Consider the following 12,940-nt stretch of genomic DNA (forward strand, 5'->3'; position numbering starts at 1 on the left):
GACAGAAACAGACAGAGACAGAGACAGAGACAAACACAGAGCTCATTTCAAAAAAAATGAGTTACTGGTATGAGAGGAAAGTTTGAAGATGCCATTCTTCTTCCATACAAATTGACTCTTGTGATTTTGCAGCCGGACAGTTTTTCAACAGCTGCAACTGTTGGAAATTATTGTAAGTTGCAACGCAGAGACTCCATGTGTGTTTAGGAGCACCAGGAACAATAGTTGAGCTTGAGACACTAGAAAATAGAGTAAGGCAAGAGTTTGAGGTAGAAAATCAAGCTCTGGGGCTTGAGTAATGATGGTGACAACAACTAAAAAGCGTAAAGGTAGATTCATTGACCAAGTATTGAGGAAGGAGTAGCCGAACCTGGGGGCAGAGTTAAAAGTTGTGGACCTGGTTTTTCACTCCTGACCACCAAGCTTCCTAAAAATATAGTAGAAAGGAATGGCAGGCAAGATTTCCACAAACAGAAAAGTAAAGCCCTCCATCCCTAGAGTGTTCCCAAACTGTACACTGGAAAAGAGAATTCAAATTGTTTCACCACGAACTGGAAGAAACTCTATTATTCTAAAAGGGGAGAAAATGTTTTTTTGTAACCGCTGTAAAGAACATCCAAAGTCACTTCTTTCACTTTCTTTTTCCTTTTTAAAAAAAACTATACTGTTTCTAGAATTTTCTTTTTTTCTTTTTCCGTGTTTTTTGATATATTTATAGTTTAACTATATAGAAACTCATAATAAAAATTATATTTAAAAAAGATCATTGTCCAAAGTAAATAGCATGATTATGCTAATGCCAGATCTGCACAAGATGCCACACATGCAGAGCCTCGGACTTTCTCTGCCAGGAACCTGCTTTCTGTATTTGGAGATTTCAATACTTCTGTGCATAAAAGGCATCTGCTTGAGAAAGAAGAAAGGATCACCTTTGAGCAAGAGCTTTTTGACAGAGTCCTAATTTCACCGAATCACTTGGTGAGATAGATAGATAGATAGATAGATATATATTGGCCAATGTGGAGAAAAGAATAGAGATGGGATTTTGGCCTGGAGTTTCTGGCAGGATTTTTCTTACATTGCCATAAAGGTTTTGTGCAAAACTATAGTGTCTACCATATTTATTATTTCTTTAAAAAAAACAGCAAAAATTATGGATTGATCCAAGCAATAAATCACTTCCTTTAATAACAAATTTAATCAAGGCATGTTTTACAGCCAATCCAATTCCATGGAGGTAAGTGCTGGAGTAATCCCAAATTTTGAAAAGCAGAAAGCAAAATATATTTTTTTAAAAAAAAGAGGGCTTCTAACAGAGATAATTCACACTGTCACAGCACTTTCACTAAACTGATGAAAGCAGCCTCCCAACATGGCAATGCAAGCTCTACCCCTTTTACATGGGCACGCCTGTACAAAAGGGACAGAGCCTGTGTCACACTGGCACAATGCTACTTTTGTTATTTGTCTACCCCCACCCTTGCAGACACCTCTGGCCTCTAAACTGAGGAAGAGCTGTATTTATGTGCATTTGCATGCACATACAAAGAAAGAAAAGGATGAAGCAATGGAAAAAATACTACAACCTAAGAAAGCTGTTACTTGAGACTTAATCAAAGTCAAGGAAATAACTCGATCCCCATTACCTTTCCCATGTAGGATGCACTTATTCTATCACCTCTGACTATTTGCCTGAGGATGAGGCCTTGCACAAGGATATCCATTCCCACCTTTTGACCACCATGGCAATAGAGACTTAATTTCTTCTAAGCTTTTAGATATTACAAACTGGGATGTTTTCACTCAAAAAGCATCCACTGTTTCTTTCTCTCTCTCTTTCTCTCTCTTCCACCCAATCTGCAGAAAAGAAATTTCAAATGCTAAAGGCCCAGATGGGGTGCTTCCCCAAAGCCAAGTAATGAAGGGAAAGAAAAAGGAGCTGTGGGACCCAGCAGATGGTACTGAAGAATCCAGAAGGCAGAAATACTGTGCATATTTTTTGTTCCAGGACTTAAAGATATAATATCTGTTTGTCTGCTGAATGGATCCATCAGAAATCAATTGCTTTAAGGCAGATTAAAGAAATCACACTATTAGCACTGTGGCTAAAATTATTGAATTTGTCATGGAAAATCATATTCCAATGTTTTAAGGACTCCTCTTCTAAAATGTGTATTGCTTTATTGTGAAGAATTATGGGGTGTTTTTTATTTATTATATTTTTCTCATATTTATTACTTTATAAGTAACACAAGGCAGTAAACATACTTAATACTGTTTCCTCTTCCTATTTTTCCCACAATAACAAACCTGTGAGGTAGGTTGGCCTGAGAGAGAATGACTGACCCAAAGTGACCCAGCTGGCTTTCAGACCTAAGGTAGGACTAGAACTCACAGTCAACCTGCTACAATATATATTAGAGAGATCTTGGACATCTTGACAGCTCCAAAAAGACCAATCTAGACTTAGGCATATTTCAAGTATTTTTATAATAAGTCCTTGGCTCTCTCCTGCTTCAATCCCCTTAAATATTAGAGTCTGAAATAGTGAAGAACAATAAAATAATCCATCTCCAATTAAAGATACATAGGAAGAGGCAAATAAAGAAACAGGGAGGAAGGAAGAAGGGAAATGAAAAAAAGAAACAGGATGAGGAAGGGCAGGGCAGGGCAGGGGCGAGGCTACAGCTGCCACAGGTGCTGGCTGGCAGGCTATCTTCTGAGGAGCAACTGTTTCAGAGATGTCTATCGAAGGCATCAAGACTTCCTGGGACAAAGGGACTCTCTGTTTGCATCTGGCACCCTAGACAAATGCAAGAGGGCAGGCTAACATGGAGAGGAGCCTCCTATCTGTGGAGGACGCAAACTCTGAAAGAGGGGCCCTGATTATAGCACAAGGACATGAGCTCAGAATCTCCTTTAAATCTATCATCTACAGAAGGCTCGTCTTTCTTTCCATTTGGCTTCTCTTATTACACAAACTCTACACATACTTAGGCAAGAAGCAGCATTGTCTGTAGCTGGCAAGAGAAGCAATGATGGGGGCTCTCTAACTGGAGATACACTACAGAGGCACCCATGCATTTGTAAATACAACAGTTTTCCCTGTACATCTGTGTTTTTCCAAGACAAATGAGCCATGGCATGGCTAGGCTGTTGAAAGACCTCATTCAGGGATAAGGTACAGCAGCTTAATGGTAAGGAAAGGGGATTTTCTTCCATATTATGATATGGGATAATATATTTCTGAAATACATTTTTAATCTAGCCCATGCCCTGGATCTGAACTTTATTCAGTCCTAACTGAAACTTAAAACATCTTTTCCTAAACAAGCCTTCCATCTCATTCCTGCCCTTCCCTAACATGGTCACCCATTTAGAGTTTATTAATCACTGTCCTTGTTTTACTATGAATAAACAATCCATAGTTCCATTATCCATAGATCAGTGCACAGAGCACAAGTATATCTGTGTCAGAACTCAGCAGAACTAACCTAGATCTAGATCTAGGACAAAAGTTGAATTCAATATTATTGAGAATATTTTCAGAATTGTGATAATCAAAAATTGGTTCAAACTAAACTATTTTTCCCAAGTGACTATTCATAACCAAAGGAAGGAAAATAAATGTTCCGTGTCACAACTAAGAGAAGCCTCCTTCCTCTCTAACAACCATGCTGGAAAACACAGCATAAGTATTTTATATTTAATGCAGACCATACCCCTTTATCTAACGTTTTTTATTCTGGATAGTGGTATTTTCAAGGGAAGGCAGATGAGCTTCGCGTTTTCCAATTTGCACAAGTAAACAACTTTGCACTGTAAAAACCTAAGCAGGGATTATATTCCCCAGATCGCTGAAATTCCTAAATATTTCTCCATTCCAATGTTGTATAGATTCTCAGTCATTCAGGTCATGGTTGTCCCAAAGGATGAGAAGCGAAACGACTTCAAGGAAAAACAAGAAAGCCCAGTTGCCTCCTGAAAAAGCACCTATGACCTGGAGGAGTGAGAATCTCTACAGACTTATACAATTTGCGATGAACACCTTTTGAATGGTGTGGGAGTAGGAATGGATTTCCAGAGAAAAAAACCGCAGACTACAGGAACCAGGAGCACTACTCAGCTGACCCTGAGGACACAGATAAACCTGTGCTTCAAAGACCCTCTAAAAGGATGCAAATGACCAGCTGTCTGCAAGGAAATCCTTCCATTCCCCACTATCCTGTCAGAGCTGAAGAAGCTTCTTGAGTAAGAAACGAAATATCTTCCCAAATAAAAAAAATAACACCAGTTGCCTCCTGAAAAAGCACCTTTGGGATCTCCATTCCAATATTCCAGGCTTCAGGGTCAGCAGTCTAATAAGTGGCTACCTAGGGAAAGTCTGAACTAATTGTTCAGCACCCAAGGGAAGCATGCTTTAACCAAACCACACCCACTCCTCATGCTCCTAAAATTCCTTCTCAAAGGATGTATCTGTTCCGCCTCCCTTTTTAGGATCGGAGAAGCGAAAATCAGAAGATATGAAAGGAATTTTTCCCCCTCGCCACATACTTCCAGGCTTAGCCTCCTTGCCAGGAAGACAAAGGGAAGTGTTGGCACAAGCTTTCTTGCTTTTAAGCAAAAGGATTAACAACTCTGCCAGGAGACAGAAACAGTGTTAATGTCCCACATCACATCCCCAGCTACTGCTTGTCGCCAAACTTCCATCAATTCTCTTGGACTGTGGAGAATTCACTCATTATTCCTTTCTCTCTTTTGCGCACTCTCCCTGCAGAGTGAGTGCCTCTGCTCAAAGGAAGTTGGCCTCAGATTACAATAAGTCTTTTAAATTAAGTCCCTTTTAATGTATTTAAATGTTCAAGCATTCTAATAGCCCACTAACTAGCACAGATATTGGATTTTAAAAGCAACAAGGAATCAATGCAACCAATGAACCCTTAGTCCAGTGAGCCACACAGGAACCCGTCTGCAATAGTTTGCAGCTAGTGGGATCACCAGAAGCTGAGCTCAGGTCAAGAGAATCTTGTCTTTATCTGTTAAGTCTCCTGAAACAATGTCTTCGGTTTTTCCCAACAATGTTGTTGTGACCCTAACAGTAACAGCTGCTTCATGCAGCCTACTTTTCTCAAGGTGCCTGTTCATCCCTATCAGTTCTGCATCTCTAGGGTAGCACTTAGGAAGGACAGGGTGGAATTTTGTTTGGAAGATCTGTCTATTAGAAGGAGAATATGAAGGTCCAGAGTTTCCTGGGTGGATCAGGTAACTGCTGAAAGGAATATTCTCCTCATCTAGTAAGCTCAGTCAGACAGCTGTTACAGAAAAACAGCTGCACTCTCAATGTCCCCCTTGGGTTTCACCCACATCACTACTTCAAGGTTGAAGCAAAAGATACTACCCACTCTACAAACTAAATTGTTGATTGTACCCTATGACTATCATTAAGTGTTGTATGTCATGATTCTTGATTCTTAACGAATGTACCTTTTCTTTATGTATTTACACCAAGACAAATTCCTTGGGTATCCAATCACACTTGGCCAATAAAGTATTCTATTCTATTCTATTCTATTCTATTCTAATATAAATTCATATTCAGAAGGTCAATCCTGCTCAGATGTGATTGTAAAAGCAATTCATTCCCTATTTGCCAAACTATTGGCATACACGCCGGGGCTTTCTTTTCTGTATCTTTTTTTTAAGGATTCGTTTAGATTTTTTTTTAGTATTGCAAATGGTTTACAACATCTTTAAACACACACATGCACACATTTCCCTTACCAGTCAACTAATGTGGGTGTTTCAGCAGAGGCTGCTATTGCCCTTTTGCTATACATTTGCTTTATCAGCCCTTCAAGGAAGTCAATCGAATTGCCAAGGATGAAAGAGAAAGAGAAAATGTAGGAACTATATAAGGGTACGTGGAAACTATTACACTCAGGGGAAATTTGTCAGACAAAAAACAATCATCAGCAATCACAAGGGATACATAACTGAATGCACAGCACATTGTCTCAATAGTTTCATCAATCCTCCTCCCACACTTCCTTTACAGAGTTGAACATGTACAACCCTTGCAGACAACTATTTAAAATTTGCAATTTGAAACTCAAGTGGAAAAGCAAATGGTAGAAACAAGACACCTGCCTCTTCAAACCAAGCATTGATCAGAAAGAGATGATAATCTGCTACCGTTTCTCCCATCCTTGTGGCACCAGACAAAACTACTTGCAATGTAACATTTATTATATAGTCTACTTTGTTCGGAGGCTACCTGACATTATATACTTTTTTTGGATTGGAGAAGAGAGGAAAAATTAAGATTAGATGCGCAAAGCTTAGAAGGAAAAATAGTCTAATTTTGAAACTAAAGCATGACCTAACCATTTGAACAAAACAGTAAGAAATTCAGGTTAGTAACTGAAAAAAAAATTGTAAAATTAGATCTTATTTTTTCCTCATCATTCAACATCCCTATGTTGAAAAACCAAAGCTATTAAGGTACGTAACTGAGAAGGCCTCATTTTCCTGAGCAACTGGGAGATTTGTTCTGCATAATACAATCTTTTCATTGTATATATAATCCACATAGCATCACAATCCATGTATGTGCATTCATAGTCATATCTGAGCCATACCTCATAACTTCAGAAATCTGTCTGCTTTCCTAGCCAGCTGTAGAAAATTTAACTCATGAAGTAGCTGTGAGATCCTCTGAGTAAAATCATTCCAGGCAATAAATTCTGACAGAGCAGACCAAAATCACTGCAGGTAGCAAATGATAGGAGGCCTGGGAGAGCAGGTGTTTTGCACACACACACACACACCCTCACCCCATCCCTCACAGCTGATTTGAGTTAGGTCTTTTGTGTAAACTGACAAGCTCTAGCTATTCCAAATAAAGATCTGGAGCCGTTTTTAAGGTATGGTTCCTAATTATGACATTGGTCTGAAAGCTACATCCTGATATGTGTTCCTCTCAAACTTGATATTTCCCCCACACCTGTCATTTGCCTGATAAAAGTGGAGGAGATTTCTGTCCCCATTTTAAATATAGAGTTGTGAACAAGACATATGGTTGCAGCAACTTTACTTGTAAAACACGACACCTAGGTTTCCACAATATTATAATACTACATCGTTGGGGTTTCACACCTTTTCTAGTGTTGTGCAGCTATGGCTTGAAGTGAAGAGCTTCAAGATCCACTCTTTTCAAATCCCACTCACAAACAAAACATTCATTCTCTACTTACAATAGATCTACAATGGGTTGAGCACATCTCCTAAAATAACCTTCAGCTTGGCCTTGGGCCAGCCCCTGCCCTCCACATTCACCAAATGGGAAATCAGCATCTTGCTTGCTCTCAATCTGCAGCAGTAAGAAAATAGGTACCCATTTCCTGCCCTGAAAATCACAGCATACAGACTGATAACTCAAAGGAGTGAAAGAGACAGAGCAAATTCGTTGTACAGAATGTTCCATCGCTATGGGCACTGTGGAAGCTTTCTCTGCTGGCCAAGGAACAAAGTGGCATAAGATCCAGTTATTCCCTGGCTAATGTGTGACAGGAAGGTGACCTTGGGTAAATAAATGCTTCTGTTTTTCCTTTAATAACATGGGAATGTCCTGATGCTCCCTGGCATCATGGAATGGTGGAAAAAAGTCTCTTTGCTGTATTTGTGATTGTCTAGATATTAGGGATGATGGAAAATATACCTAAAAGGAGGGAGAATTCAAGAAACAATGAATAATGACTAATTCAGTGACAGCAGCCTAGGAAATGGCAAAGCCACATTCACGTGCATTTTCACACAGCACTGTCTCAAACTTTGACAACAGAGTCAGGCTCCTTCTTGTGTCCAAAGCTGCAGCTGCTGCACTTTTCCTTCTTAATTTTGTTCCCTACGTTACACTATGCATCTCATAAATTCCTTTCTTTGGGCATAAAACTAAAAATAAATAAAAGTGTCAGTACATGTTTGCGAATGTATATCACACAGGAAGACAAACGAGGAAGTGAGGACTAGCTGTCAAATGTACACATGGCAAAACCCAGGATCTTTTGCTCTTGCAATGAAAAACATTGTCTCCTGCAGAAATGTTGATTCCCAGAAATGGCCACGTGCATTTATTATAAGCATAATTTTGTACAAGAATCCTGCTCTTCCCAATGACTAATTCAGCCTGTCTTCACACTCCAGGGTATACATTTAGCTACTCTGTGCCTTTCCCTCTGCATTCATATTCACAAGGAATTACGGTGACTTCCATACTAGAATATACTTGTAATCTTAGAAAATTAGAAGATTAACTGAGGGAGGGAAGAAAAAAGATCAAAGGCAAGAACCAGCTCAAACTTCATCACATTCCTTAATTCAGAACTCATACTAGCATATCTCCGCCTTTTAAATGCCCCCTGCTAGGTTGGGTGCTTCATGCAGAGCCCTGCCAGAGCCCTAAATACAATTCTGCCTGGTTGAAGATGCAGTTAATAATGGCTGTGTTTACACAGGGAATATCCAGCTGTAATTATAGGAATGATGTTATGATAACAGGAAATCCACGTTCTGTGGAGATATTGGGGAAACAGCATACAGTTGTTTGTTAATTATGAACAACAAGAAGCCTTTGTGTAGCTGTGGAAGGATGAGTTCCCTCTGCTTTGTGGACTTTGGCCCACAGATGGTTTAAATCATGTACATCAGGGTATTCTTAGCCTGTTTGTGCACAGTTATCAAAGTTCCTGGGTTCCTGCTGACACAGCAGAGTCATTGTCCTCACGGAAATGTGTCTGCATGGTGTAACAGAGCCAAATGCATGCAACAACACTGCAGATTATGATTTTAGCACAGCAACTTAATGGAAAAAGCCATCAGAGAAGAAATGATGTTTAGTGCAATTTCTATGGCAGCCCAAATCCCTAAATCTGAAGGAAGCTTGCTTTATGTACACCTTAATAACCGACCAACTGAATCTCTTCTTTGCTATTTATCTTCGGACGCTTACTGAATCAGTTTTATGAAATGAAAAGAACTTAGTTCACAAGAAACACAAACTGTACAGAGAAGGGATCCTATTATGTAGAATAAAATTGCACATTAAAATACAGCCTTCTTAAGAGAGTACCCACAAATAAAGGAAGTAAAGACACTCCAGATGAAGTTTGTCCTCAGAAAATCAGTTTCGGGAATTACAACGAAGTACACACATAGATATTACTTCATTCTTTTTAATAATTGAGACTGAGGCACAGGGATTTTTTTCCCCATTTTATGGGCCAGTTAAGACTCTACTAAACAACGTAACAAGACCTCCAAGGGTCTTACCTTTTTTATCCTGCCACTTCGTGTACCAGCAAAAACAACTGTGTGTCCATGGTAGTCATAAGCAGCCACTGATGTCATGCCATCTTCCTTGTCCACAAAGAGTGGCACACCTTCGATTGTGACAGTTCCACCCAACGGTTGATTAAAATCTTGTCCGCAGAAATTATCATCTATTTGCAAGGGCTGTAGAAAAATATAGGATTAGAAAAATAGAAAGAGATTAGTTGTCTGATAGTGTTTCAGCTTACCAGGTAGTAAAATTATTCCATGACTAAAAGATCTCAACTCTTCAGAATTATCACCAATAGGGAAATTGGTGGTAGTAATGACTCTTCAGCATTAAAGTAATTCTTTATCAGTTGAAAAGCATATGCAACAAATTCCCAATGGCTAGGAGAAAACATCTTCCCTCCTCATGGCTGCATGCAGTTAATTTTCACCATATACCAAGTTAGCAACACTTATTTGGTGTTAAAATGATTTGAAATTAATCAGAATAAAATTATGCACATTTAAAATAATGTTAGGTTCAGGGAAAAGAGAGAGGGATGGAGGGAGGGAGTGGGAGAGCGAGCGAGGGAGGGAGGGAGGGAGGGAGGGAGGGAGGGAGAGAGAGAGAGAGAGAGAGAGATATTTCTACCAATATAAAAAAGACATGCCTCCTGAACAAAAGAAGTCTTAAGTGTAGATTTTCAATAGCTGATATTAAGGACTGGGAAAGTTCATGCAAGTTTGTTTTGTAATTATATGATATCATCCACAATTTAAAATGGCCCTGGGAACACATGGAAACCTGTACAAAAGGTACAGGATTCATGTTATTTTCTCTAAAAAAAATTACCCTTGCAATAACTGAGCAGCTGAATTCCATACTAGCTGAAGTTTCCAGTGTCTCCTTAAAGACAGCTTCATTTGCAATATATTATGATACTCTGGTCTGTAATTGGTGTGATCAGCAAATTTCAAGGTTGCATTGAACCGAGTAGAAATCCCAAGCTGCATATATGATCCCTCAGTAAGAGTATAGTTTTCAACACAATATTACCTTCCCATCCTCATACTCTCCTAGGAGAACTAGTTTGTACCCATCTGAATTAAACTTCAGTTTGATTGCCCTAATTCATCCTCAAATTTGGGATTTTTATAACTTCCTTGCAATTAGTTAGAGAAAACAAAAGCTGAAGCTGTTGCCCTATCACCTCTACAATGATAGTTAAAGCAGTCCTGGCTTCATTTACTGACAGATATTACTAATGTATAGGCATTAAAAAGCATGGGATCAAAATATAACTCTGAGCTTCATCATGTGACAACAATCATGATCCAGGGCTTGAATAATGAAATGTATGGAGCCATAAAAAGGGAACTTGTTCATTATAATACCATGAATCCAAATCCTACCCCATCAGCATGATGTGAGAATTGATGGTATCAAAGACTAATGAGAGGTCAGAAAGAATAAATAGGTTGCATTTCCCAATGTATCCTATGGAATAAATCATTCACAAGGATGAAATCCATTTATTCTAATCCTACTTATCTGTTTTAAACATTTGTGTAGCTGCTCATCTTAAAACCAACCTCTGAGAGGCTTACAACCCACGAAAACAAGATGTACAATCATAAAAGAAAAAATGAACAGTAAAAAAAGAACACAGAAAAACTTGGCACCACAATAAAAGTTCCCACAACTTCTTCATCAAACTCTGACCTTACCCTATTCTAGTGCTTGAGGGAAGAGCCAGATTTTAAGTGCTCTTTAAAAAGTTTAAAAGGTGGAACTCAGGAATTGAAGGAGAAGGTGCTCCATAGGACAAGGGCTGCAACATTCAGTAATATAAAATAGTAATAAAATCAATGTAACATTTATATATTGGATTTTTATCCGCAGTTCCTTTAGGATCCTAAAGAGGCATATACAGTTCTCACTCTTCTCATTTCTCCCCACAACAATCCCGTAAAGTAAGACACAGCTGAAATTTACTGGATTAAGAACATGCAGTGAAATTCTGTTGCCAAAGGTGGACCTTAAACTTGGATGTCTCTAGTAGTAGTCCAATTCTACCACTATACCACATTGATTCTCCCAGTTCTAGTTTTAAAAGTTCATTTCAGAAGGAGTTAGGAAAAATGAGTTTCAAAAGGGACAGAATGAATCCAAAATTCGTAAGTCTCATGATCTTGAAAATTCCAGTAGATTTGATCTTTGAAAAGCTTAGAGCAAACTGCTGCAAAATAATGTAACAAGAGACATTATTGCCAATGCATGATGTCTAGTAAAGCCAAAAAATAACAAGGACACGTTAGTACAATATGCTTCAATGATTATAGAAAAGCCTTTGAGTATGTCAACCATGAGCAGCTGAGCAACTGCTTAGGAAAATGGGACCCTCAGACTATCTCATTCTCCTCTGCAAAACCACCAGACAGGAAGCCACAGTCAGGACTGAACATGGTGAAACAGATTGGCTCCAGGCCAACAAAGGAGTGAGATATGGTTGTATACTTTCCTACTTGCACCAGATGTCATGATGGAAATTACACAATCAGGTTATTTATATGATTACAGCATAATTACAACATTACACACACAGTGTCATTTTTATGTCATTCAAATTTGTAAGGCACCTATATCTAGAGTCTTTATTCTTTGGATATACACATAATTTAGACCAGAGGTCGCCAACCAGTGGGCCGTGAGAAAATTTTGGTGGGCCACAATCTCACCCCCAGAGCACCCTCCCCCCCAAAGCAATCAATCCAGGCTGTGTAGAAACACAAGGCTGCGCCGCCCACATGGCCCACGAAAACCCTCCCCACCCACTCACTCCTTACCGGGCAAACTTGCCTGCTAAATTGCTATATTTCCTTTTTCTGACCATCAGCTGCTCTGCTGTGCCAGGAGAATTAGATTAGCTAGGAAGCAAGAAATGGTTGGATTTCTTGCTTTCTAGCTAGTCTTTAGATCTTCGGCTCTGTGTTTAAGCACAGCCGAACCTCCCTTAGTACTGAAGGTTCTATTATTCAGTGCAGACTCATGGCAAGCAAATCACTGAATGATTCTGTGAGCAATTCAATCTGCCTGCCTGCTTTGCCTGATTTTGGGTAAAAGTTGCTCCTTTTTAAATAAAAAATTCAATATTTAAATACATGGTGTGTTTTGAGTTAATTTTGTGCGTTTGCTTGCAAGCAAATTTTATGTGACAGACTGAGCAGATAGATAGATCTCTGAATGAATCTGTGATTCATCTGTGAGCAACTCAATCTGCCTGTGTGCTTTGCCTGATTTTGGGTAAAAGTTGCTCTTTTTTATAAAAAAATGCAATATTTATATATTTACAATATTTACATACAAGCCATGCCCAGCCAGTCACATGACCACTAAGCCACACCCACAAATTAGGCCATGCCCACAGAACTGGTTAGCGGTCTCTGGGATTTAAAATTTGAGTTTGGTGGTCCTGAGGTCCAAAAGGTTGGCGACCCCTGATTTAGACCATTGTAGGACAGACAGAGATGAAACCAATGAAATAAAATAAAACCAGTCAAATAAGTCATGATCCAATACATGCTCTCTCTTCACACACCTGCCTTCATGGTAGATATTTCCTGG

The 12,940-nt window shown here is 39.1% G+C and overlaps 1 protein-coding gene across 7 annotated transcripts in view; it reads right to left on the reverse strand.

Annotated features, from left to right (window-relative positions):
* Window positions 1–12,940, reverse strand: part of PLXNA1 (plexin A1) — a 391,291-nt gene that overhangs the window by 291,604 nt on the left and 86,747 nt on the right. For all 7 annotated transcript variants that reach the window (XM_087923772.1, XM_087923767.1, XM_026723218.2 and 4 more), the window contains one exon: window positions 9,328–9,510. In XM_087923772.1, coding sequence (XP_087779898.1) covers window positions 9,328–9,510 — 183 coding nt within the window. The remainder of the gene's footprint in view (window positions 1–9,327; window positions 9,511–12,940) is intronic.

This window comes from Pseudonaja textilis, chromosome 2 (genome assembly GCF_049901715.1).
Source record: "Pseudonaja textilis isolate UNSWEBS1 chromosome 2, rPseTex1.2, whole genome shotgun sequence".
Taxonomy (NCBI): domain Eukaryota; kingdom Metazoa; phylum Chordata; class Lepidosauria; order Squamata; family Elapidae; genus Pseudonaja; species Pseudonaja textilis.